Source organism: Colletotrichum scovillei (genome assembly GCF_011075155.1).
Source record: "Colletotrichum scovillei strain TJNH1 chromosome Unknown Contig00006, whole genome shotgun sequence".
NCBI classification, from domain to species: Eukaryota; Fungi; Ascomycota; class Sordariomycetes; order Glomerellales; family Glomerellaceae; genus Colletotrichum; species Colletotrichum scovillei.
The window spans coordinates 5,284,728-5,309,334 of record NW_023336264.1 but is presented as its reverse complement, the minus strand read 5'-3'; the positions used below and the strand labels follow the sequence as shown (position 1 = coordinate 5,309,334).

Genomic DNA, 24,607 nt, shown 5'->3' with positions numbered 1-24,607 from the left:
GGCGTTGCTTAGCGTGGTACCACGACCCTGAGAGTGGGTACAACGGACTGAGCTTTGTCCTGTCCATAAGGCATAGAAGGCGTTGTTCTGGTGCTGGTCAAGACTAGACGATCACAACTTTCGTCAGCACGTAAGACTGGAAGGAATAATCCATTTTGTGGATTGTTATTCTACTTCAGTTGCAAGAGCGCAGAGTAGGCTTTGGCTACACGCCGCGAATGTCATCAAATGGTGACGTCAAGGAAGCCATGACGTGTTTGGTTTAGCGCACTATTGTCTCGCAAGGCATCACACCGGTATTTGCACATTGTCCACAACATCCTCATCTCCACAATGCTTCGCCAAGCCGTTTCAACACAGAACATATCGGTTTGATTACTTAGGCGAAGTGATTTATCATTACGAAGGCTCTACCGTCTTGTTGTCTGCTCCCGTAATCTGCTTTCCCGTCGACGGTCGCCACATAGTCTTGAACGTCTTGGCAACATCACTTTGCCTACAACATGGAAACACACGATAAGCAAAAAGCTGAAGGAACATTCTTATTCAACGAACGGAACGATCGATCTTTACTCATGCTATTGCTACAAGTCGCTATCAAACCCCTCAGGCCTAAGCTAGCATCCCCATCCAAGCTGCCGCCCAACGCGGAGCGCCTGACACCACCCAAGAACCCACGGAAATGCCATATAGAAGAGAGGCAATCGGAGGGACTATGGCTGTATGATATCACTCAACAATCGAATAGCAGAAGTGACAGAGAACTGAGCCCGCGGCGTCAACGACGAATTTTGTACTTTGCCGGGGGAGGGTGGCAGATGCCACCGAGCAAGAATCATTGGACTCTCTGCATGGAACTTGTCCGACGGCTCGACAACACAACAGTCACGATCATCTCTGCACCTCTCGCACCGAAACACCCTGTCTCAGTTGCATTCCCTCGCATTCAAAGAGCGTACAGTTCCCTTCTAAGCGAATCACATGACGCCGGTGAAAGTGTGATTGTTGCCGGTGACAGTTCAGGCGGTAACATTGCACTAAGTCTCGTGGCTTGGACTTTGAAGCACCCAAATAAGGAGGTTGCGAACCCACCTGTTGCTGTCATGGCCATCAGCCCTACAGTAGACCTTCGTCATGAACTCCCAGAGATCAGAGTTATGGAGAAATCCGATTCACTCCACACTTTCGAATCCATCAAAGCCACTGCTGAGGCGTGGTGCCCCCCGGAAGCAATTAAAGAGTCGAGCAAAACTTTGCAACGAAATCAAGGGGATAATCATGTCTGCTGCGACTGGGGATTGAATGATCCAAGAGTATCTCCCATACACGCCGATCTTGGGGTCTTTCTACAACACAACGTCCGCATATATGGAGTCTCTGGGTCATATGACGTGTTAGCACCCGAGACTATTGCTTTCCGAAATAAGTGCAAGGAGCATGGAGTCTCTGGAGAGTGGCTATCATGGGAAAGACAAATGCATTGTTTTCCTCTTATGTTCAAATATGGGCTCAAGGAGGGTAAGGAAGGCATGGACTGGATGATTCATGTTCTCGATAAGCACTGATGAGATATGAGCCCCAACCAGTTACAGCATTGACCAAAGCTGAGTCGCAAGTATCTCAACATGTCATGGGCGACTGACCGACCATTTCTAAGTATCTAATGCGATAATGTTTAGAATAAAGAAGTGCTCTTGATCCGACCTGTTCTGACTTGAGGTATAATTTGCATGGTGTTGAGCTACAGTGTACTGGTAGTATACTCTTCAGGGCACGTGAATCTTTCGGTGTTTACCTTATGCATCCTCTTCATGCTGAGTCGACGTTGCCCTCTGGACAACCCCTTCAAGGGAATATTCGTAAGTCTTGCCGCTTCACCATTGAAGATGACCACCACTTCTTCTGACGTATGGCCTCGGGTTTTTGAGTGGAAGAAGTGGATGATGATCGACCCAGCCAAGAGAAATCTAAGAAACACAACGTATTACTTCCAATCAATAGCTTCGAGTGCGGTATGATTGACTAAATTGTTGAAGAAAATTCCCAAGTATGTGGTCATTTGCGTCGGAACTGTACCTCGAGTACGAAGTTCGTATGGCTAGATCTAGGATACAAGTAAATGTTAGCAGGCCACATACTTCTGTTGTGTTGCGTTGTCAACTTACAAGACAATGTCGTAGAACTCGTAGACGACTGATGGCGCCTCAGTAGCATCAAAGCTACCAAATAAGCCAGTAATGGCGGCGAAACTTGAATAGGAGCCCGCCACAACTGACGAGTAATAGCAGTCGACGGCTGAGTCGGTCAACGGAGAGGGCAGCTAATACAGCTAGGATGAGAGTCCAGATTTGTAGAAAACCGTTGATGGGCGTTTGATTCGTGACAAAATTGATACCAGTTGTATCTAATACCGCCCAGAGATAGTACGGGACGATATTTTGCCCGGCCCAGTATCCCAGTAAACACAGCAACATTGAGATGAAAGCTCCATGTCTGTTTGCCGTTGTTGAGAACAACTCCATTCAAGAAGAACTCTTAGCCGCCATCTCATCGTCTTTGTTGGTTCGTTCGATCTCAGTCATCTCGAAGTCGACGAGAATGGAGTTCTGGTCTCCCCTGTCATGGAACTTGATTAGTATACTCCGAGCCGTCTTAGCCTGACCTTTTGAGACGACAAAATGGGACAATTTCGTTACAAGGATGACGACTGGGAGGATGAGAGGCGGAGTGCTACATAATCTGCAGCAATCATGGGATTTGGCACGAGCAGCTCTTGTCGAAATTCTGGGCTCCAAATGTCACCCATACCGCTAAGCTAGATCCAGCAAACCATGCAGTGTTGTGAAGTCTGTGACATCATCTCTTAGCATTCTTTTCTTAACGTATCCAAAGTGTCATAGTCAGATCTAGCCCCTACGCCGTGAAGATTCCGTGGTGCGATGGTTACTCCAGTTCCGTGATAATAAGGGGCACAATAGAACTCCACCAGACACTGGGCTGGCTGATGATGACACGATCGATGATGAATCCAGCCTTGGTGATGAGAACGCTTGGAGAAAACAGCCAACACAGAGAAGAGCGCATCCTAAAAAGAGTCCTTTTTTTCGACTATAGCGGTTCGCAAAATATGCCACCACGGGGTAGACAAGCGTACCTTAGACGAAAGCGCGCGAACGGCGTTGATGATACCGAGCCATGATCCCTTGAGGGAGTCCATGAATGTCTGCCATTGAGAAGAGCCAAGAGACCGTTCATGATTGAGCGAGCCATCGCAGCCGTTTGCTGCACAAAGCACGGCCATGAAGACGCAGTAGAATTTGAGGCCTGTGAAGTGTCGTTGTGTATACTACGGAGCCCCGTCGTCTGGGAGAACAGCGGCGAGTTTCTGGCTAGTGCCTAGTTTCTTACTGGAAAATCGAAATCTGCCACCCATAATGTCAACAAGTTAGAGTCGGAGAGTAAAGCTTTGAAGTTAAGGTATATGGGAAGAAAGTCGACTCAACTGACGGGCCTCAAACTGCGAGGAAGCGCAAAGAGGAAGAGCTCTACGAAGTATTGGCTTCTTTGCGTGAATCGTAGTTTAGTCAAGTACTTTCTCAACTCTGCGAATGAAAAGGTTTTGGAGGTACCAAACACCAAGCGCCTTCTGCGACTTGATTGAGATTTCTCTCCGGAAACTTTGATCTTGATAAAATAAAGTCATATTCATGGAGTATCGGCGAATTTCACCTTGAAGACGGGGTGTTGACCTGACCAGGGGTACTTAGAGTTCTATTTCTGACAACATTTTCCGGTAGCCAACAGTCACGTCTCCCAAGAAAAAACATTCTTGCGGGTAGTGAATCCTTGAACTAAGAGCATGCGCGCAGGTCAGGCTTCGGATGAGAGGCATCCCCGTAGCAGACAGGTGTTTTGGCGCGGGATGCGGGGGGTCTACAAACCTGTGTGGGATGTGTGTTGAAGAATCCCCGTTACATCTCCCAACCCCGCGTTCTTAAAGCAGAAAGACCACTCGGGTAGAATCATGCCGTTTGGAAGACACATCAAGAGGCTATGCAAAGTAACCGGGGATGAGCTGACTCTGAGAGCTTCGGCCGTCACTAAACGTCTACCCCTGTCGCCGATTGGGGATATTGGCGTACCCCCTCTACGACGATGTCAGGAGATTTTCGGGTCTTGTGTACGCGAGAACTGGACCTACACAGCGGCGGTGTGGTATTACTTTGTCACAAGAAATCAACAATGTTACTTGAATTACTTCATGGTGACTTTACTTGGGTAGGGAATGTGCTCTTGACATGTATGAGAGCAATTCTAATGTTTTTCTTCACATGTTGAAACACAGAAGACAAATACATATATCAGTCAAGTGTTGAGCTGGTTCTGCACCAACAAAACGGTATCTTGGCTCAATGGGCTAAATCTTCGTTCTTATTGACATGTACCCCTAAGATGGCTACAGCGGACCTCTTGACTCGTCGCTCAAGGTAAGGCCCCATTACGACAGCTTCCGTATCACACAGAAAACGGAAAGTATCTGCTAACTGTCGCATTCTTCCCCTGACGAGTCTGGCAAGCTCGGACAACTAAGGTTGAAGGCAGGCCGCGAAACATCGCTATTCCTCGTGAGACCAAACTCTATGCCATTATTGACCTGATCAGCGTTGGAGTCGAGCAGAATGTACCAGAAGACATTGAGGCTCGTTTGGAAGAGGTCACAGCCGACGCTGGTCCAGTAGAGACGAGCGTTCTCAACTGAGGCGACGGCAGCTCCTTGAGATTTGCCGGCTTGGGGAGGCAGTTAGCGTCCGAGACCATGTAAATCTTGAGATGTGATGCTGAGCGGGAGTCTTACCATGCGGCCATCCAGTTTCGGTGACCCACACCTCCTTTCCATTGCCACAGGCACTTGTACTTCGGGCAGCGACTTCCCTTGTTTGATCCAGAGCAGATATGAATAGGTCAGGGGCGTTTTCAATAGTATTGTTTTTATCGGACTCCCAGTAGGGGAAGGAGTTGTGGCCGAGCCAGTCGACAGCTTCCACAACGGCGGCATTTTCGGGTAGAATCCATGCAGTGTAAGTGTCGACGTGTCCAATGGGTTTGTTTGCCAGGGGAGGTATGCTTTGCTTGATCAAACTTCGAAGATCCGCAATGTACCCTACGATTACACTCGCGTCGGCACCCACGCCAACATATTTACCGGTCAGACCGCTCAAATGCCGGTACAAATCTTCTGAGCCGACGGAAATGCCGATGACCAGGTTGGTGAAAGCCTCACCATACTGCATGTATGCGGCCGTAAGAGATCTGAGTTCATTGATGTACATTTGGCTGCCGGCGCTGGCCCAAAGTCCGACCAGAATCTTGGTGTTGGAATCGATGGCGGCCTTGTAAGCCGAAGTGGGTTCAGCCCATGATGAGGTCGGGTCGTATGTATTGTTACACTGGATGGAAGTATACAGACGAGCCGAGGTGAAGTTTTTATCATCTGCGCCGGCAAGTGTCTTCGCGTTCTGGAAGTAGCGTAAGAAATCATCGTAGCCCCTGCATGACCCATCTTCGTTCGTGGCGCCATAGTTGAATCCCAGGAGGCCCGGCTGGTTTCCTGCCAGGACGGTAGTGGCCAAGGACGCGGCAACTGCGGTCATCAAATACATCTTGAATAGTTGGGATGGAGATAGCTGAGGATCATTCGAGAGATGGGTGAAATTTGATTCTCTCCTATCCCCTCAGCAATAGAGTACCAGGCAAGCATCTTTAACATGGTGGCCATCCCGATTTTCTTTGTTTGCAACGAACAGAGCTGGGTCGAACAGTCCTCTTTGCTTGATGCCCCACAAACTGCCACACCTCTGGGTGGATCCCTTTTCTCTTGATTCTAGGAAACATCTCCTTTGCTATCATTCTCTCAGTCTTTTGTGCGATAAAACCATCAGGGCTAGTGACCCGAGCTGCCCAAGAATCCACGCATCGTCCAGACCATTCCCTGAATATCAGCCAAGTTTCCTTGATCATGTCTCGATTGTAACATGGTGTCCATAGGTAAGGTAGTCAGCTGGTCAGACCGCGCATGTGCTTCATCAAACCGTAGGAGTGGAAAAACCTTCTACACTGTACGGGTAGAGTGAGAGATCGGGCCGGGTGAACAGAAGGATCATCCGACGCGGGGCTAGCTCAGCGCATCTCGGGAATTGGCGACATCACAGGGCTTTGAAAGCAGCTATCGGAACGGCCAGTGATGCGTTAGCCGCACATATCATGCAAGGACGATGACCACACTTAGCGCGGCCCCATACCCGAAGTGAAATATGGGTGCTCCGAGAGGGTGTGAGAGGGCACATCTAGTCCCTCAGGGGCGCGGCCATCCGAACATACCTGAACTGATACATTTCCACGCCCGCCCCTGATTATACTTCGCCATGACCTTGGTCCCAGTCGATGCGGACGCGCGGAAACATGGGTATACTCAGAATTACTCCATCATATACCGGGCCCTTGTCGGGAATTCCTGACTATGAATCGTTTGACATGCTTCTCGGAGTCTAGGGTGAATTGGGAAGGTGAAAAGATATTGAAAGTCTAACGCAAATAAAATTTCATCCGGATGAAGCATCGAAAGAGAGGCGAGCGGGCAGGAATCTGACAATAGAATCGATGTGGGTGGGCTGCGCCGCTGCGGGCGCTCTACGCTGGCTCCGCGGTCATTACGCAAGAGTCGCATGTCTCCTCATCTCTGTCGGCACAGAGAGCGGAAGTGGATTCTGGTCGTCCCATCGACTACATTGGAAGTAGGTGAAAGAGTGAGAAGAGGCCGCCCTGAAGTACTGCCAGCCCAGTGATCACGTGGCGATAGGTAAGTAAGTAATTAATTAGATACTCAACACCATCACGATTATTGCTGCGGAGAAGCCACATAGAAGAGGAGGTGTGTTGGAAGGAAACGTAGTGCAAATGAGTATTTCCATGCTGTGTTATGGTGTTTGTTCATGCCACAGGAACATAGACAGTGAGGAGCGTCAGGTTTTATTTTCAGTCTTTCCTCTCCTATAAATTCGGGATTGTCTTGAATATCCAGTCATTATAACCAAGAAGTAAAAAGTGTTCACCCCCCCGGTGCTGAATTTGGGGCTACATCTCTTGGTGCTCATGCTGGGAAATATCTGGTGCTCATTCCGGGATTCGAACTCGGGTACTCGTATGCGCTTAGCCTGTCGTCGAGTAGGCTGGTTGGCGATTTTAATTGTTAACCATGAACCACTCCACCACCCAGCCAGTTTGACCTGACCCGTCGACCTAGACGGGCGCCTGCTGACTGGTGACGAGAATGGGCTCGAAGGGGGGTATATACCCTTCTGTCGTGGTAATATGCGGCAAGGAAGGCATACACAAGGTCGCCCTGGCCGTACCTTCCTCTCCAGGTCTTTGGCCTCCAAGGTGTATAGGAGGAGCATCACAAGACCGGGAAAAGATTAATGGAATCGGAAAAAGAAATATAAGGTCAGTCTTGTGTGATACTGATCCTGAGGAAAACTGCCATATCTGTCCGAAGATTTTGGACAACACACAGAGTCTCGGACGGAAGAACTTCGACCAAGGTAGCGAGGTACGGCGGTGCCATGGCAGGTCAGTCAATAAATTGTGGGAGCCCTGGGCATGAAATCCCGTTGCCGACCTGAATGACACAAAATACGAACACAACACAATATAATCCGAATGACTGTGTCAAAGGAAGATGGTGAAACTTAATATCAATGGCTAAAGAGTACTCGTCCTAGATGCGATAGCGAACCTGTAGAGTACCTATTTCAAGACATCTAGGAGCTTATTACATTGACTAACTCTTCTTTAGCTGGCCGCTCTGACAGCGGCCAAATTTATACGAGGTCAGATGGTGGCACCGCAACTCGCCGACTCCCCAAGCGTCAAACTCGGGTCAAAGACTAGTGGGTGACACTGCAGCGACTTAATTGATGCTCTTCCTACATTGACCAGCCTTCACTGTTGCACATGGTGCTGCTTCGATGTTGAATTCAGGTACTGGTACGCTGGCGACTGTTCAAACACAGCCTCTCTGTCCCGTCGGCAGCCTGTGCTGCATCACGGCGAGCCAGACCTCTTGGCGGCAACGAGGCCCCAGGCCCCGGTACACATTTCAAAGAGACGCTGGTTTCAGATAAATAAGGTTTGGGTGAAAGGACAACTGGTCATGAGATAATATCGAAGTGTGAAGGTTTGTATTGCTGTCGATGAACGATTAGCCGGAGGTCAGCGGTTCTTCTCCTCATTCTCCGCTTTCAGTCACCTGGAAAACATTCCAGTCCACAGGGCCTCAGCGCATCACGGGGAGACTTGACCTGTATTCGATCCATCTCCCAATTCATGCTATATGTTACAGTCCGTCTTGAGGATATATCGAGGGGACTCATAATGTATGACGTGAACGCCGGAAGATGTTACGAGAAGGGCACGAACTCTGACTCGTTTAGAGAGTATAGCATACAAGACACACGATGGCAAATGCAAATAGACACTTCTTTCTCAATTAATAATCATGGTTTTTTGATTTTAGGAGCCTGATTACCTAAATGTCAGGCAATTCACCAAGAGCGAACTTATGGATACCGTATTGGACTCCTTACATCGTTCTGCTCCAAGTCCTTACGCCAGTATCTCCATAGGACTTTTCGCGCAAAATGACAACATCCCCATAGCTAGCCCACAGCTCACATTTGGAAGCGATCAATGGCGAGCGCGAGCTCCTTAGCCTCACGCTTCTCCACGTTCTCCTCGCTGAAAGCAATCCAGCTATCGACAGCCCGGATCAAGCCAACCATCTTCTTCGTGTATGTGTCCTCCATGACGCTGAAACCGCTACCAGCGCCGGCATCGTCTCCATCAGCACCACCCTCGCCCTCCTTGGCCATCTCTCGCAAGTAAGCCTTCCGAGCTCGGACGAAGGCGCCAAGTATCTCCTGGCAGGTAGTCGTCTTGATGATATCGTCGGCCCAAGTTTCGGCTGGCCTTCCCTTGGCAATGGTCTGCTTGATGGAGACCTCGTGGGCAATGTTCACCCAGAAACCCGGCGTGAAGCCTCTCTGCTTGGGCACCTCCCTGAAGAGGGTCTTGTCGGTGAACTGGTACTTGAATCGCTCGCACTCGTTCAGAATCATGCGCATGAAGTCGGCGATGCGGCCACCTTCACCTTGGAAATTGGTGAGCTTGCCCTCGAGCTCGAGATAGCGGCAGACATCGGTGGCGGCCTCCTTGCTCATGAAGTCGAGGGGTGAGAAGGAGAAGCCGGTTTTGAAGACGATGTGAACGATGGTCGGAAGACGGTTGGTCGCGATGAGGAGCTTGTCCCCGGCGGTGAGCATCGAGGATGGGACGTCGTACCAGTCCGTTCCGCTGCCCGGTCTGGGGCCAGTGCTGGGTCCTGAGACTGTAAGGTTCCCAGGGTGATCAGTCCGATGCCTTTATTTTTTGTTGGCACCGAAGAGGGAAGGGGGCTGTTACTTACTTGCATTTCTGCGCAGGTGACGGAAGCTCTCCTTCTTCTCGCGGCGGCTGATGTAGACTGCGTTGTTTGGCTTCGCGCTCTTGCGATGATATTTGAAGCTGTTGAACTTTGCGAACTGTCGATCCATGGCGGGGCCAATTGGGATGGGAGTGTTTATCGAGCCAGCCGCGCTGGTGGCTTCGATCTTGTCGACTTCCATCTTTTCGGTAGAAGCCATGATGTATTGTAATGCCTGCAAGTCTGATGGAGGTAGACGCAGGAAGGTCGAGATCGATGATTGTTCGTTGTAATGGTTAGATTCGGCAGTCTTCGAGTTTCGAGTACCGACTGCTGTGTGGTGTGACGGGAGAAAGGAATTTCTTCAAGAAGGTTCTGCAGGTTATTTCAACAAAGAAGGAGCTCAAAGATCTTAACCCTTCCCATGGGACTGTTCAAGGACAAAGTCCATCATTCCTCGGGCCGTGGGTGAATGGACTGATTGTCGACGGGTCCGGCAAGGCAACATCAAAGTGACTGCTCTGGAGAGGGGGTCAGGGTAGGCGTGCTCGCTGCACGGTCCGAGAGTAACATTCGGCAGTAGGTTCAGACGACAGTTGTCCACGAAAGGTTGGTGATGATTTGGAAGACTTGCCGAGTGCGATGCTTTACAGTGTTGAGTTTTCACTTTGGCTTGGCGCAATGAAGGACAAAGATGGCTGAAGGTTCTCGAAAGTTGCGCCCACTTTCGGCAGGTTATCCCTCTGCGTCGAAGAACCCCTGGGGGAGGAGGTCCAGACTTCAGGGGCTGGGGGAAAACCTTCAAGGAGTTCATCGATCAAGGCTTAGCGTAGTGCGGGCCGCCGCCCTGAATCTTCTCCATCGATCCCCGAAGCCGCCGGCCTTCACTAAGGCAGTCTGCCGTTCGAGATCAGGCAACATTGAGTTACGCTAGAGTAAGAGAGCCCCATGGTCGGACCAGACGGATGGACAGAAGTGACCCAAGTGGAAGGAGACCTATCCGGGAAGGCTTTCGAGTTGTGATGAATGCCGACCATTCTTGAAGATGAAGACAGATTTAATGAAACCAATCCAATATGCCTTACAGGAGTCTTCTTGGCAGTCTTTTTGATTGAAGCTGAAACCCGCGGGCACGACAGACCTAAACCAGAGAGCACGGTACCGTTGTGCTAGCACTCTTAGGGCATTTAAATCGTACCCAGAAAATGTTTTCACCCGTGAGCCTTGCCAGGGAGGGTGTCTAATGGTAAAGATTCAGCTACGATTGCAATCCAGAGCAAAGAATTCTGGTGGAGAGGGAGAGTAAACCATTAGAAACATGAGATCCTTCCTTCTTCGCCGACTTGAAGAACCTCTAAGAGCGTTTTACTACAATTCGTTGTTTATTGCCTAGAGAAGTGATATTCTTTACTGCGGCGTCTGGGGCGCTGGGTGTAGAGACTCGACTCACGTGGGAGGTAAGCGTACGACCCAACAAGTCTATAAGGCTTCATTCCGAGTATCTTGATCCCGCCATAGGCTATATTGCATTCTTACGAGTCTCTGACTTGTTGCTTAAGATAGTGGGACTTGGGTTCCCTACTTAGGCATTGTTGGTGTTTTGCCAGAAGGTAGGTACGCAGAGGTCCGACAGACTATCAGGATCATCAAATACCAGTCTTCCACGGCGTTTAGTGACTATAGTGATTACGTGTGCTGGGTACTCAGGGACTGGCCTAAGTATGTGGGCAACAGTGGTGGGCAGAACACTAATCCATGGCGCAGTTCTCGGACGGCTGTCCAAACAAAGGTACATATACCGACGTACAGACTTGAAGCCTTGTTGTACCTAGGTAACTAATATCGGCTCGGGAGGTGGGAAAGCGACCCGTGACAGTCTTGCCCATTCACGAGAATTACCGCGAGCATCATCTCAATTTCCATTCCTCTAGCAATACGGATATTCGGTTTACCTTTTTCTGTCATCGGAGAGTTGATTGTCTGATAAATTTCGAGCTGTTTTTCGGTTCTTGGAAAATAACTTTCGCTTCTTCATTTCACCCCGCGTTATTTGCTGATCGCTACAAGCACGTCTACGGCCGTAAGTACATCAAACTCGACCTGGGCACAGATCTTCCGCAACGCCTAGGAGGGATCGTTGGTTCAACTATCTCTATTTGTCTACCCATGGAATAATAGTAAGTTTACGTATACATGAAGAGTTTCGGAACGCAACCCAAGCCCAACTACCCGGTCTCCGACGAGGGACAAGAAATAGAACGAGACCGAGTAGTGAGGAGCAAAGCAAGGTCAGCAAGCAGCATGGCGAGCCGTGCCGTAGTTTAGCAACAGTCCAGGATTCTAGGCTTAGCCACATCTGGTTCGTGCGGTTTGCCTAGCAGAATGAGCCGTGGTCATCTGCCACTCCTCGCAGCGATAAGAGTGCCTGTTTGTCATATATCAGATTTCGTACACGAAACATCCTAGGACTGGAGTCGAAACTCTCGCCATTTCCTTCCTAATTGTGCCATTTCTATCCGTAGACTCTAATGAACACGAAGCCGCCAGCAGTGTGGGTGGCTCTGCGCCCGTGAGCAACCTCACTTGGCATTTTCAAATCCCGATGCCCGTCTCTCAGCGTGCGCCATACCTTTGGGGAGATTATTTATTCACAAGAGTCAATGCTGTCAGGTCGGCCATTCGAATAGTGGCACACCCCGTCGAGTGCGCACTGATGATGGCATTTGCTTCTCCGACGGCAATTGGACTTCTTCCTAGGCCGGAATAAGAGTGGGGTACTAACTCCGGGCAGGGCAGTCAAGCAGATGTTAACAGTGTTTTCACTGCCGTCTGAGAGCGTGGATTCCGCGAGAAGAGTTTGACCAGCTTCGGCAAAACGGGCACGGCTCGAATTTGGGCTAGTGTAGTTTCCTTCTGCGGGCGACCGACACCGTCAGCAGATCAGCCTAGCTTTATTTACTCAGACTAAAATGCCCAGGTATTTCGTGGCCTTTAAAGAGATAGTCCATGACAACAAGCCTCCAGTTGGACTTGATTGCACGGAGGTAAGCATACGGCGAACTTCAGGGCGAAGCCCTTGTGCCAATAGAGACGCCTGCCCGTGGCATTCTGAAAAAACGTTGAGTGACTTACCGTCGACGATATTACGTTCATCATGAGAAATTGGGGCAATGTCCGATCAGCAAAGAAATAACCTCGGATCGTAGCGCGTGTGATACGTTGCGTAGCGTGTGACGGGACGTCGTTGGGGCGTCCAGGTACCGGCCCGCGGCGGCCCGCACTGTCAAGCCCCGACGGCGTCTTCACCTTACCTCGGTGAGTCCAGCACACCGAGGCATAGACACCTCACCGATCCGCCCCACCGATAGCTCTTTTCGAGCGTCATCTCCCACCGACGAACCCGGCCAAAGCTCGTCGCGTCAATAAGCCATACTCTTTCTGCTCTTGGCCACATGAAGTTCTGAATTATCCCGACGGTATTCACCCAAGATCTTTTCATTTCCACGGACTTGAGCCTGCAAAGGTTACCTCCCGTCTCAACAAGAAAAATGTTCGCAAGCCGCGCCATCGCGAGGTCACGGCCAGCTCTCCGCACAACCCGCCCGCCAACAACGAAACCATCCTTGCCTTATACCTCGACGAACTCTTCCTCTTCTTCATCTCGAGCGGCAGACCGCATCCTCGACCGCGTGCCCCTCCGATTCCAAAAATACACCACCGGCCTCCGCAAAGCGCCCGTCTCGCATGTAGTCGCATTCCTAATCCTCCACGAAATCACCGCCGTCGTGCCCCTCCTCGGCCTCTTCGGCTTCTTCCACTACACAAACTTTTTACCGCTCGAGTACGTGACGGGCCACTGGGCGGGATACGTCAGGGATGGTGTGGGGATGGCGGAGAGGTATTTTAGCAGGAAGGGGTGGTTTGGGTTCGAGGCCCAGGACCGCGGGACGATGACAGGGCAGTTGGACGAGGAAGGGGAGGTGGATAGCACGCAAGATATGTTAGAGAAGTGGCAGAAGGATGGCAAGTACAAGGTTGTGGTGGAGGTTGCTATGGCTTGGGCTATCACGAAGGCACTGCTGCCGGCGAGGATACTCGTCAGCGTGTGGGGGACGCCGTGGTTTGCGGGTGTCATGGGCAGGGCACGTGGATTATTCAAATCCAGCCGGTAGTCACGATTGAAGGTCTCAAACATCGCATCACGTTCCTGGGAGCATTTGGGCTCTTTGTTTGTGCTTTTTGATTGACCTATAACTTTTCTTTATCAACCTAACATGGCGACATGCATCCCACCCGTGCGGCAAGCGTACGGTGGACGTCTACGGCTCGTGTATAGTGGCGGAGTAGAGAAAAAGCATCTAAGGCTTCTCGTAGATCCAGTCGAACTGGGAGGCCTTGTAGGAGACGACATCGCCATCCTTGAACCAGAGGGCAATCTCCTTCTTGGCGTTCTCGACGGAGTCGGAGCCGTGGCAGACGTTGCGGCCGACGTCGATGGCGTAGTCGCCACGGATGGTGCCGGGGGCGGAGGCAAGGGGGTTGGTGGCACCGAGAAGGACTGTGAGATGTGTATTAGTATGAGGTTATTCGGCTGAAGGGGCGTGTGTAGAGGAATAGTGAGGGACTTACCACGGCCGGTCTTGACGGCGTCACGGCCCTCCCAGACCATGGCGCAGATGGGGCCAGAGTTCATGTCTGCGAGGATGTCAGCTTGAAATCACGATGGGCGAGGCATTGGGGATGGAACATACACTCAATGAGACCAGCGAAGAAGGGCTTGTCCTTGAGGTCGGCGTCTATTTGGGTGAGTTAGTTCTGCTTGGCGAGGGAAGCGAGAGGAAGTAACGAACAGTGGGCCTGGAGGTGCTCCTTGCCGGGGGTCATGAGCTTGATGGCGACGAGCTTGAAGCTGCAGGAGATGTGTTAGACATGACAAACTTGCCCAGAGTAGGTAGGGCATCATCTGGGAGAAAACTTACCCACGGGTCTCGAAGCGAGAGACGATGGGGCCGATCAGGCCGCGCTGTGGGAGAGTCAGCTTGCTGTGTCTGGCAATTGGCGAGTATCAGGTGAGATGGAGCGTACCTGAACGCCGTCAGGCTTGATGGCAATGAAGCTATCTCGGGGTCAGCTTATTTTGTTCTGTTTCGTGGTGGTGATGTGTGCCCCTCTTCTGCCCGAAACCTCCCACGATGGCGGGGTAAATTTCAGGGTAGCGGCGGGAGCTCAGAGAGAAGCATGTGGCAATGGGGTGCATTGCTAGCTTGATGGGCAGGAAGTTGGAAAGGGATTGAGATGTGTACTCACGTCTGCTCGGTAGACATTTTGGGAGAGGTATCAACGACGACTTTGGGAGTTGAAGATGGTTGATGTTCTTGGTAGATTGTGGTGGTGACAACGGAAGGGGCGACGGGAGGAGAAGAAAGGTCTGCTGCTGACCGCTGGTTTTGTTGGCTCGAGGAAAAAATTATGTACAAACCGAAGAGGAGAGCGAGAATTATGAAAGTTGGTGGGGGCAGCTTCTCTGCTGTCCTGCGGGCGTACTCGGGGAAGCTTGCATTTGCATTATTCTGCTGCGGCTTCTTGTGCTTCGAGGCGGGGTCGTTGTCCTGCGCGCCGCCGCTGTGGTGGTGGGGTCCCGAGTCTGCCATTGGATGAAAGCAAGTACTGCTGCGTACCTAAGGTGCTAAGGTAGAAACGTGGTGAAAAGGTGTGGAGATTGCTGTACAGTGTACCGAGCTTCTGATACGACAGTTTTGGAACTGTGAAGCCAGACCGCCTAGTTTTTATTTTTGACAGCTCAGCACTCATGGCAACCAAAAGGTGGAGGTTCACCGTGATTCGAAAGAGAGGGTAGGGTGAGGTGAGGTGTGGAATGGCATTAAACCGAGGGGAAGGTTCCTTACCTATAGCACTTGAAATACAAAACGCCAAGCTCAAGTTTCTTTTCTTTGGATCGTCACATGCAATTGACCTTGCATTTCGCTCAAGAGAAGCTCAAAAGTCATGCAGTTTTGGGTTGATACATAAGTAAATAATCGTGTTGCGCGTTGATTGAGATTCTGGTTGTCAGGTACGAATCAGGTACCTATCTTCCGGTTTACTGCATCTCGGATAATCTCTTGACTGGTACACCCCTGTGCTCTAATTGGGTATCCGGGATAAGGTACCTCTGTGTCTTCTGTGGGCCCTGCTAGGCCATCCTGTCCAGTCCCGCCATTTCAATCTGTCACTGCCACTTCACTTGACATCAAAAGAGACTTGACAGAAAGCCGATTTCCTGCTCACGCGTATCATCGTCCTCGACGTGACTAGTGACGTTACCAGTGAAGACGAAATTCTTCTTGGATTCGCTATACAAAGGCCAGCGTGTACCGTTGACTAGAAATCTCAGCGTCAGTAGGCATCCCGTCGAGGTCTATAGAAGACCGCACTCACCGGATCCATTACTATTCGGGTCACCTGTCGCAACAAAGCTAGCCCATGCCGTTGCCATGATGGAAGCCAGTTCAGAGAAAGACTGAGGCTTGTCTTGCAGAGGCCACACGTCGTAGTCGTCTCTGCTTTGGTCGTCGAAAACGAAGAAGATCTCTTTCGCATGCGTCGCGCCAATGTAGCGAGGCAGCCCGCTGACGATGACATCCCACCGATACTTGTAAAGACTGGAATACCAATTGGCTGATCAGTAAGCAAACTTCAGAACGTTAGTGCGGGTATCCTTACGGTACGTTGTATGCCGCCCACATCTGAGCCGTGTAACGAGTGGGCGCGATGATGTTAGAGTCACCAGCAAGCGTAACAGCTCTCTTGTATTGATAACCGAGTTCAGCACCGAGATCGTCCGGGTACGTGGCTAGAGCCTGTTCCGTTGCGTTCTTGCGGTATAAGTCGAACACTCTACTTGCAACCGTCTCATTGGCCTTGAGCGAAACAATGTATTCCCTGAACTGCTCATCCGTGTCAATCTTGGATGTCGGATAGAACGTGGCGTTGTCGAAGTTGTTGCCCGGGATGAAGGCTGATCCTTCGTCTGTGTTGTGGCCGATTATGTATGGAACCTTGACGAAGTTGCCCTTGGCCAGCTGCGCTCCTGGGGCATTGGCAACGAAATCGCCGTCAAACACTTGGACTTGTTAGCCCAGGCTCGATGATATCCTAACCAATGACGACTCACCTAATCCGTAGGAAGCTCCTGAAGTGGCTGTAGAATTGACTACAGCGTTCAAAACCTCGATTGGGATGTTCCGTAGACATTCAAGCGTATCAGTCGTAGTGCAGCCTGTGGCGAGTGTGATATTCTCATAGACTTCGTCCCACTTTGCGATATCGAGGACTGTATTGAAACACTTCATCAGTCAGAGAGTCGTAGCCTGGCAGATCGTGACTTACACGGAGAGAATGGCGAGAATCCAGCAGGAGCTCCAGACTGTGAAATGGCCCCTCTGAACAGTCCGTCGTCGCGTCCATTGTACGCCAGAAGCTGGGCACCGACAGAACCTGCACCCCTAGAAACAAAGATTCATCAGCTCGGTTCCATGGTTTCACTGTGGCTCTCGAAAAGCCTAGAGAACATACGCGCTGTTTCCGAATATGGTTACTTTGGTAGGATCTCCTCCAAAGGCGGCGATGTTTTCTACGAAGAGTTAGCTGAGAACGCCTCATCAAGGACTTAAACAAGTACGACTTCCCTTGTACCCAGTGTAGTGCCAATCTTTGATCCCTAAAGCCAAGGTTCGCAGCTCCAGCAGCCACAATTTCAGACCCTCCTAGAAAGCCAAAGGCGGAAAGACGATAGTTGAAACTAACGCCAATGATGGGCTTCCCAGCTGTAACAGAGTCCCGAATAATAGACGAGAAGTTCAACCGAGGATCGGCGCTGCCACCTTGGAAATAGCCTCCACCGTAGATGTACACAGCAACTGGTAGCGACTGATCTGTGTAGTTAGAAGGGCGAACGACGTTGATGCTCAGACAGTCCTCGGAGATCTTGAAACCAAGTGCCGCGAGCCTGTTGTTGTCATTCTATGGCAAGGTTAGCAGGCCCATCCTGCACATGAGGTTCATCTAACGATGAGTAGGGTGATTCGGCCGCGTGAACGTACACCGTAGCCGTAGCAAATGTTGCCGAATTGAGTAGCGTCTCTCGATCCAGTCCAGGAGGTGTTCAGTGAAACTGGAGGCGAGAATCGAAGGGGACCTTGAACAGGCGGCTGGGCGAACGGCATGCCGAGGAAGTAGTCTTGGTTGAGTAAAGGCAGATGAACGCCCGTGTAAGAGCCATTTCTAGTTTGGACTTGCGGTGCCTCTTGACAAAGACCACCAGACAGTCCGGCGAGTAACAGAAGGAGCACGCGCGCCATGTTTACGTCCGGATGAATGTTCCTAACTATAACCAAGTAAGGTTTCCATGGGATTTGGCGTCTCTTATATCGCTGTCATTTATGCATCGTGGGCAGAAGATCACATTTCATCGTGATCGTTGTCCTGAATATCGTCACGGTTCTTGACTCGCAACCCTGTCTTGATGACTGTTTCTTGGTTATTTCCGTATCGCTTAGAGCAAGAACTACTGGATCTCCTTCTCAATCAAGCAACTTGCAGGCTACTTTGATTCTTTCGAATGATAGCTCATGAAAATGATCAAACAAGCCTTTCCGAGATGTCCGCCTTGTGCCGCCATATCCGGCAATTTTGTCCGGCACTTGTTCTCGGAATCGCATCAGACGTTCTTGCGATGGTGATGCGGATCATGAGATGGTGAACGACCGAGCCAACCCGGCTCTGCTGGATCCACCCATTCCACAACCACCGCCCAGGCCAGCATGGAACAGATCCCGAAGAACGAGCATATGTAGCAGTCACGAAGTGAAGAAATAACGTGATATCAACCCTCAAGAAGCTTACGATCTCAGACAACATCAGGAAGGCCCTCATAGACCATTGACGTCTCGCCCTTAAGCGTGCCTGACCATATCATCCATCGCAGGGGTATGACATTGCCCAAAAGCATCGTGTAGGCGCATATATCGCACGTTCATAGATAGAAGGCACCATCAGCCTTTCCTCATAGAAGATGACCGAGAACCTACTAACATTGCCATCCGCATGTGGTCTGGAAGTTGTCTACTCCCATGGCGGGGTAAATATTCGGTCAGTAAGGTCTATTCACCTATCCGTTTTCGAATATCAGATTAAACATGTCTTCTTCGATAGGCCCCTGTCTCCCGCAGCAAGCGACCCGCGCTAAGCCTAAAGTGGAGCTAGTCAAGGGGACAGCTGTTGAACTCAGGCGGCGTCTCACCTTCACAAGTACCTTCCACCCAAACGTCACCAATTCCTCCCACCCAACCCGATTCAAAGTGTACCAAAAACCACCACAAACGCGCGACGCGAGAGCACCACAAAGAAGAATCGCCTTCTTTCTGCTCTCATTCCCATGTTCGCTTCTTGATTCCAAAATTCCTCCTCGCACTTCATTCAATCCTTTCGGACGAACACCCAATCGCCACACCCCTCCGCCATGGGGACCATCGGCAAGTCGTCCTACAAATGGACGACCTTCTTTGGTCTACTGGCGGCACTTAGCTGCATGATCCAGCCCGCAGGTAAGGACTCCCGTGACGCAATGACCTTCCTTTAACCTCACTTGTGTTGAATTCACGCTGCTTGCTTCCCAATACTTGACCTAGTGATACTGACAAGGCAATCGCAGTCATGGTTAAGGAACATGACTTCAAGAAGTGCGACCAATCTGGCTTCTGCAAGCGCAATCGCGAGTATGCCGATCACGCCGTCTCCCAGTCCTCGACCTGGGCCGCTCCCTACAATATCCTTCCCGACTCTGCCTCCCTCAAAGACGGCCAACTCCAGGCTGTAATCCTCAAGACCATCAACGCTGCCCAGGAAACCGTCCGCCTCCCAATCACCGTCTCCTTCCTCGAATCAGGTACTGCTCGCGTAACCGTCGACGAAGAGAAGCGCCAGAAGGGAGAAATCGAGCTGCGAAACAACAGCCCTGTCCGTAAGGAGCGCTACAACGAAGCCGAGAAGCACGTCATTGTTGGTGGCTTGAGCCTCGACAAGGAGGCCAAGGTCGCCTACCAGGATAAGGACCAGATCACCATTCAGTACGGCCCTTCCTCCAAGTTTGAGGCTGTCATCAAGTTCTCGCCCTTCAGTGTCGACTTCAAGCGTGATGGATCTTCCCACATCAAGCTCAACGATCGCGGTCTGCTCAATATGGAGCACTGGCGCCCCAAGGTCGACAAGCCCGCCGAGGAAAAGAAAGAAGGCGAAGAGAACGCTGAGAAGGCTGAAACCAACGAAGTCAAGCAGGAGGACGAGAGCACCTGGTGGGACGAGACTTTTGGCGGCAACACCGACTCCAAACCCCGTGGTCCCGAGAGTGTTGCCCTCGACATCTCATTCGTCGGATACGAGCACGTTTTCGGTATCCCTGAGCATGCTGGTCCTCTGTCTCTGAAGGAGACCCGTGGCGGCGATGGCAAGTACTCTGAGCCCTACAGACTTTACAACTCCGATGTCTTCGAGTACGTTCTCGACAGCCCCATGACTCTTTACGGAGCGATTCCTCTCATGCAGGCGCACCGTAAGGACTCCACTGTCGGTGTCTTCTGGCTCAACGGCGCTGAGACTTGGATCGATATCACCAAGGAGAAGGGCTCATCCAACCCCTTGGCTCTTGGCGTTGGCTCCAAGACTAACACGAAGACCCACTGGATCTCAGAGGCCGGCATTCTCGACGTCTTCATCTTCCTGGGCCCGACCCCCAAAGACATCTCCAAGACCTACGGCGAGCTCACCGGTACCACCGCCATGCCCCAGGAGTTCTCTCTCGGCTACCACCAGTGCCGCTGGAACTACATCTCCGATGATGATGTCAAGGACGTTGACCGCAAGTTTGATAAGTTCAAGATTCCCTACGACGTTATTTGGCTCGATATTGAGTACACCGATGGCAAGAAGTACTTCACCTGGGACGCCGACATGTTCAAGGACCCTATTGGCATGGGCAAGGCTCTTGATGAGCACGGCAGAAACCTTGTGGTTATCATTGATCCCCATATTAAGAACGAGGGGAAGTACGATATCACCGAGCAAATGAACGCCAAGGGCCTAGCCGTCTTGAACAAGGAGGGCAAGACTTTCGAAGGTTGGTGCTGGCCTGGTTCTTCTCACTGGGTTGATTGCTTCAACCCCAAGGCTGTCGAGTGGTGGAGTGGCCTCTTCGACTACTCCGCTTTCAAGGGCACCATGGAGAACACCTTCATCTGGAACGACATGAACGAGCCCTCTGTGTTTAATGGACCTGAGGTTACCATGCCCAAGGACAACATTCACTACGGAAACTGGGAGCACCGTGATGTGCACAACATCAACGGCATGACCTTCCACAACGCTACCTTTGAGGCTCTTCTCACTCGCAAGAAGGGCGAGCTCCGTAGACCTTTCGTCCTTACCCGCTCCTTCTACGCTGGCTCTCAGCGTCTTGGTGCCATGTGGACAGGAGACAACCAGGCGTCGTGGGAGCACCTGGGCGCTGCCGTTCCCATGATTCTGAACCAGGGCATTTCCGGATTCCCCTTTGCTGGCGCCGATGTTGGAGGCTTTTTCGGTAACCCCGAGCCTGAGCTGATGGCACGCTGGTACCAGGGCGGAGCTTTCTACCCCTTCTTCCGTGGCCACGCTCACATTGATGCCCGTCGCCGCGAGCCTTACATGCTTGCGGAACCGTTCAGAGGCATCCTCACTGCCGCCATCCGCCTTCGCTACAGCTTGATGCCTTCGTGGTACACAGCCTTCTTCCACGCCCATCGCGACGGAAGCCCGATTGTTCGCCCCATGTTCTGGACGAACCCCACGGAGGAGTCTGGCTTCGCCATTGACGATCAGCTTTTCGTCGGATCGACTGGTCTTCTCCACAAGCCCGTTGTTGAGAAGGACAAGGAGTCTGTCGACATCTATATCCCTGATGACGAAGTGTACTACGACTACTTTACCTACGAGAAGCTCTCCACCAAGAAGGGCCAGTATCTCACCAGGGACGTCGCCCTTGACCAGATCGCGCTTCTGATGCGTGGTGGCCATATCTTCCCTCGCCGTGACCGCCCCCGCCGTTCGGCTAAGCTCATGCGCTTCGACGACTACACCCTCGTCATCAGCGTTGGCAAAGACGGTCAGGCCGAGGGTGAGCTGTATGTCGATGACGGAGACTCTTTCGACTTCGAGAAGGGTCAGTACATCTACCGCAAGTTCAAGCTTGACGGCAAGACCATTGCATCCTCTGATGCCGAGGGCCGTGACTCCAAGTCCGTCAAGGAGGGTTCCTGGCTCAAGGCCATGAAGGAGGTCTACGTCGACAAGATCATTGTTGTCGGCGCTACCAACCAGCTCAACAAGAAGGAGGTTACTGTCACATCAGAGGGCAAGAGCTGGACTGTCCCTGTTCAGTACCACGCTGCCGAGAAGGGCTGCGCCGCCTACGCAGTTGTAGGCAGAGTTGCTGCCCGTGTTGGAGAGGACTTCAGCATCGCGTTGGCTTAGGACTGTCCAAGGATACGAATTCACCGTCCGAGGATGAGGAGACATGCTTGAGTTGGTGCAACACCTGTCACGTGCTTCGTCGTTGGATCTTTCGCCTGAGATGTCCTGAACGGCAGAACTCGACGGTCAGGAGACGGGAAGACGACGGAGACGCCTGAGCGGCGAAGCACACTAAGAATAGAGACAGTGAGCTCCACAGATCGCCACAAGGGCTGATGATTGAGAGGCTTAACAAGTCATTAGAGCGCTCCATTAGAGAGAATTGACGAACACGTTCATAAAGATTGCTTCACTTGAGCATATCCTCCTTGCCCCTTCGTGACTCCATGCGATCTCGGTTAGTTAATCTAGAACTGGGGCGGTGGCTTGGGGGTGGAACGGTGCAACATCCGTCGGGGCTCCTCCGCTGCAGTGGATAGACTTCGTGGAGCCTCATTCCCAAGATTTTCCGCTCCCCTCCGCCCCCAACTTCCGCCTGGAAACAATCCACGATGGCGTGAGTTCTGGCTCTGGAACCCACCTTGTCCGGGGGGCCTGTTAAGCTTCAACCGAGAACACAGCCTCGCTCGCTTGCGATGGACTTGATTTCCCTGGTGGATCTCTGCATGGCGAGATGTTCAGGGGTAGTGGCTACAGCCTACAACCATCTTGTCCTGGACGACGACTTTGTTTCTGCGCTGGGAAGGGCTCGCTCAATGCGCCGAAGATTGAGGTCAACCCTCTAGAATGAGAGCGTGTTGCTCGCCTAGCTGACTCTTACTCCATAGGTAATCCGACCATCGACTCATTGTCTGGGGCTATCTGCGTTCGGATTCCGACTAACTTACACGCTCTGCTCACCGAAAGCAGAAGAGATATCAAAGCATAGCTTCTCTGCGGATATTTTCCCTTCACGATTCAATTGCATTGCTTCATTGACTGACTGAGGGCTCAATCTTCCGAGCAACTTCACCGAAGGCGGTTTGAGGGCGTTGCTCTCAAGTAGACCTGGGAGGCGCTCGTACAGCTCATCACTAAGCAGATGATTCGGCATAGAGACCTATGTACACGATGTGTAAGCGACTCACACGGGTTGGTGAGATCTTATGGAAGCCGAGCAGGAAAGAGGGAGAACGGGAAAGACGTACAGGCCAGTGTACCAGTCCTCGGTAGGTATGCGCCGTCGGAAACGCAGTGAAGACAAAGACATCAGTCACTTTGGTGTTGCTTGGTACCTCCTCGGTGTTTGCCTTGCCCGGACGGACTGTACAGAGAACTCCAGGTCTGCCGCTTAGAGCAGCGGCTGCCGTCGCCGAGGAGCTTGCGTTACCGATGGTGTCGAAGACGTGTGATAGCGTCGGTACTGCAGTCTGGAGTTTATCTACTACATCAGCGTCATTGTAGTCAAAGACATAGGTAGCCCCGGCATTCTTGACGTAGTCGAAGTTGCGGGGGCTGCAGGTGGTGGCTACCGGGTAGCCGTGAAGTTTTGCTAGTTGGATGGCAAAGTATCCGACGACGGCTATGTTTGGAACGTTATCAGTAGCCTCAATCTTGTTTATTGAGGAATGCTGTGTCCGGTCATCTCAAAACTTACAACTTCCGCCCCAGATCAGCACAGGAGGCTTAGTGGTAGATACATCTCGCGAGAGGCCGAGGCAATCTTCGGAAAATAGTGCCAGGTACGCAGTGTTTGCGGCAAGTGGAACGGCGCTGGCCTCGGGGCCCTCGACGGTGTTCGGAACCTTGAACGAGATGCGCTCGTCGGCGATGCAATAGGATCTGTGCAGTTCGGAGATTGTGAGCAAACCTACTTAAACGAACATGAACGAACACCTACGAGTAGGCCCCAAGACCCTTCATCTCCCCTATAAGTGCAAGTCCAAGGTCAGTGACGCACAGTCTGTGAGAGCCCTGGCGAAACTTACCACCCCAAACTAACGCGGCGATTCTATCACCAACTTGCAACCTGCTCACATTTGGGTGAGTTTGCGTGACAGTGCCGACAAAGTCACAGCCTAGGACAGCGCCATCTCCGAATGCATCAACGTCAAACGCAAGCCCTGGTGTGGAATGAGTAAGCTAGGAGCCAAACACAAAGCTGGAGTCCGGGATGAATGAGTTGCGGGGTGCGAGCCGCGGAGTTTGAGTGGCATAGCTTGCATGACATACTATCTGTGGGATTGAATGCTGCCCACTCGACGCTGACGTAGACTTGGTGAGGTTGGAGCCTCGGTAGGCCGACGTTTTCCACAACGAGTTGTCGGTTCTTTTGAACGACGGCAACGACCCTGTCCATGATACTGATGTTGCGAGAGGAAGGCTTGTCGCAAAAGGTTCAAAGTAACTCACAAGCACAACGGTGATGGAAGACGGATGAAGTTGAAACTGACTATGTACTTACTTAAGCGTACCTTACTCTGGGTAAATAATAAGCACACTGACACCAGCAGCTCTGTCCCTCATTTACCCCTCTCAAACCCTGTTCCCCACTAGATGAACGACGGCTGCCTGCTCTTCCATCTCTCTCGAGAGCCAAGTAGAAAC

The 24,607-nt window shown here is 51.5% G+C and overlaps 8 protein-coding genes across 8 annotated transcripts; 3 read left to right on the top strand and 5 right to left on the bottom strand.

Moving 5' to 3' along the window:
• Positions 1-503: 503 nt before the first annotated feature.
• HER10_EVM0009716 (uncharacterized protein) lies at positions 504-1,565 on the top strand (the record flags this gene model as incomplete). Its single annotated transcript, XM_035479193.1, has 1 exon — positions 504-1,565. The coding sequence occupies one exon, from the start codon at positions 504-506 to the stop codon at positions 1,563-1,565; it is 1,062 nt and encodes a 353-aa protein (XP_035333149.1).
• A 2,842-nt stretch (positions 1,566-4,407) lies between these two features.
• On the bottom strand, positions 4,408-5,744 carry HER10_EVM0001484 (GPI-anchored cell wall beta-1,3-endoglucanase EglC). Its single transcript, XM_035471229.1, has 2 exons — positions 4,856-5,744; positions 4,408-4,788 (listed from the first exon to the last, which is right to left on the bottom strand). Exons 1-2 carry the CDS (start codon positions 5,658-5,660, stop codon positions 4,541-4,543), a joined length of 1,053 nt encoding a protein of 350 aa, XP_035332166.1. The 5' UTR covers positions 5,661-5,744; the 3' UTR covers positions 4,408-4,540.
• A 2,784-nt stretch (positions 5,745-8,528) lies between these two features.
• Positions 8,529-10,302, bottom strand: HER10_EVM0005573 (uncharacterized protein). The gene is made up of 2 exons (XM_035482988.1): positions 9,521-10,302; positions 8,529-9,442 (listed from the first exon to the last, which is right to left on the bottom strand). Exons 1-2 carry the CDS (start codon positions 9,735-9,737, stop codon positions 8,727-8,729), a joined length of 933 nt encoding a protein of 310 aa, XP_035332649.1. The 5' UTR covers positions 9,738-10,302; the 3' UTR covers positions 8,529-8,726.
• Positions 10,303-12,543: 2,241 nt separating this feature from the next.
• Positions 12,544-15,375, bottom strand: HER10_EVM0012194 (nucleoside diphosphate kinase). The gene is made up of 7 exons (XM_035481594.1): positions 14,825-15,375; positions 14,603-14,633; positions 14,497-14,540; positions 14,368-14,426; positions 14,269-14,313; positions 14,147-14,212; positions 12,544-14,075 (listed from the first exon to the last, which is right to left on the bottom strand). Exons 1-7 carry the CDS (start codon positions 15,166-15,168, stop codon positions 13,876-13,878), a joined length of 789 nt encoding a protein of 262 aa, XP_035333479.1. The 5' UTR covers positions 15,169-15,375; the 3' UTR covers positions 12,544-13,875.
• HER10_EVM0005523 (uncharacterized protein) lies at positions 13,066-13,689 on the top strand (the record flags this gene model as incomplete). The annotated part of the gene is made up of 1 exon (XM_035475136.1): positions 13,066-13,689. One exon carries the CDS (start codon positions 13,066-13,068, stop codon positions 13,687-13,689), a length of 624 nt encoding a protein of 207 aa, XP_035332641.1.
• A 392-nt stretch (positions 15,376-15,767) lies between the features above and the next one.
• On the bottom strand, positions 15,768-17,877 carry HER10_EVM0006722 (lipase 2; the record flags this gene model as incomplete). Its single annotated transcript, XM_035476300.1, has 8 exons — positions 15,768-15,898; positions 15,947-16,179; positions 16,241-16,640; positions 16,692-16,863; positions 16,932-17,022; positions 17,093-17,150; positions 17,293-17,539; positions 17,620-17,877. 8 exons carry the CDS (start codon positions 17,875-17,877, stop codon positions 15,768-15,770), a joined length of 1,590 nt encoding a protein of 529 aa, XP_035332796.1.
• A 960-nt stretch (positions 17,878-18,837) lies between these two features.
• HER10_EVM0008002 (glycosyl hydrolase family 31) lies at positions 18,838-22,896 on the top strand. Its single transcript, XM_035477540.1, has 2 exons — positions 18,838-19,122; positions 19,230-22,896. The coding sequence occupies exons 1-2, from the start codon at positions 19,038-19,040 to the stop codon at positions 22,079-22,081; spliced, it is 2,937 nt and encodes a 978-aa protein (XP_035332952.1). The 5' UTR covers positions 18,838-19,037; the 3' UTR covers positions 22,082-22,896.
• An 8-nt stretch (positions 22,897-22,904) lies between these two features.
• On the bottom strand, positions 22,905-24,359 carry HER10_EVM0011392 (uncharacterized protein; the record flags this gene model as incomplete). Its single annotated transcript, XM_035480825.1, has 6 exons — positions 22,905-23,120; positions 23,209-23,582; positions 23,658-23,842; positions 23,901-23,928; positions 23,989-24,123; positions 24,233-24,359. 6 exons carry the CDS (start codon positions 24,357-24,359, stop codon positions 22,905-22,907), a joined length of 1,065 nt encoding a protein of 354 aa, XP_035333379.1.
• Positions 24,360-24,607: the final 248 nt, after the last annotated feature.

What these genes read in the sequence shown, in the direction of transcription:
- HER10_EVM0001484 (XM_035471229.1), bottom strand. Translation starts at nt 5,660, where the DNA reads ATGTATTTGATGACCGCAGTTGCCGCGTCCTTGGCCACTACCGTCCTG. An exon ending in CGAAACTGGATGGCCGCATG is followed by an intron (nt 4,789 to 4,855) that starts GTAAGACTCCCG and finishes TGCCTCCCCAAG; the next exon opens with CCGGCAAATCTCAAGGAGCT.
- HER10_EVM0005573 (XM_035482988.1), bottom strand. Translation starts at nt 9,737, where the DNA reads ATGGCTTCTACCGAAAAGATGGAAGTCGACAAGATCGAAGCCACCAGC. An exon ending in TCACCTGCGCAGAAATGCAA is followed by an intron (nt 9,443 to 9,520) that starts GTAAGTAACAGC and finishes GGAACCTTACAG; the next exon opens with TCTCAGGACCCAGCACTGGC.
- HER10_EVM0012194 (XM_035481594.1), bottom strand. Translation starts at nt 15,168, where the DNA reads ATGGCAGACTCGGGACCCCACCACCACAGCGGCGGCGCGCAGGACAAC. An exon ending in GGAGCACCTCCAGGCCCACT is followed by an intron (nt 14,314 to 14,367) that starts GTTCGTTACTTC and finishes TCACCCAAATAG; the next exon opens with ACGCCGACCTCAAGGACAAG. An exon ending in CGCCGTCAAGACCGGCCGTG is followed by an intron (nt 14,076 to 14,146) that starts GTAAGTCCCTCA and finishes CACATCTCACAG; the next exon opens with TCCTTCTCGGTGCCACCAAC.
- HER10_EVM0008002 (XM_035477540.1), top strand. Translation starts at nt 19,038, where the DNA reads ATGGGGACCATCGGCAAGTCGTCCTACAAATGGACGACCTTCTTTGGT. An exon ending in CTGCATGATCCAGCCCGCAG is followed by an intron (nt 19,123 to 19,229) that starts GTAAGGACTCCC and finishes AGGCAATCGCAG; the next exon opens with TCATGGTTAAGGAACATGAC.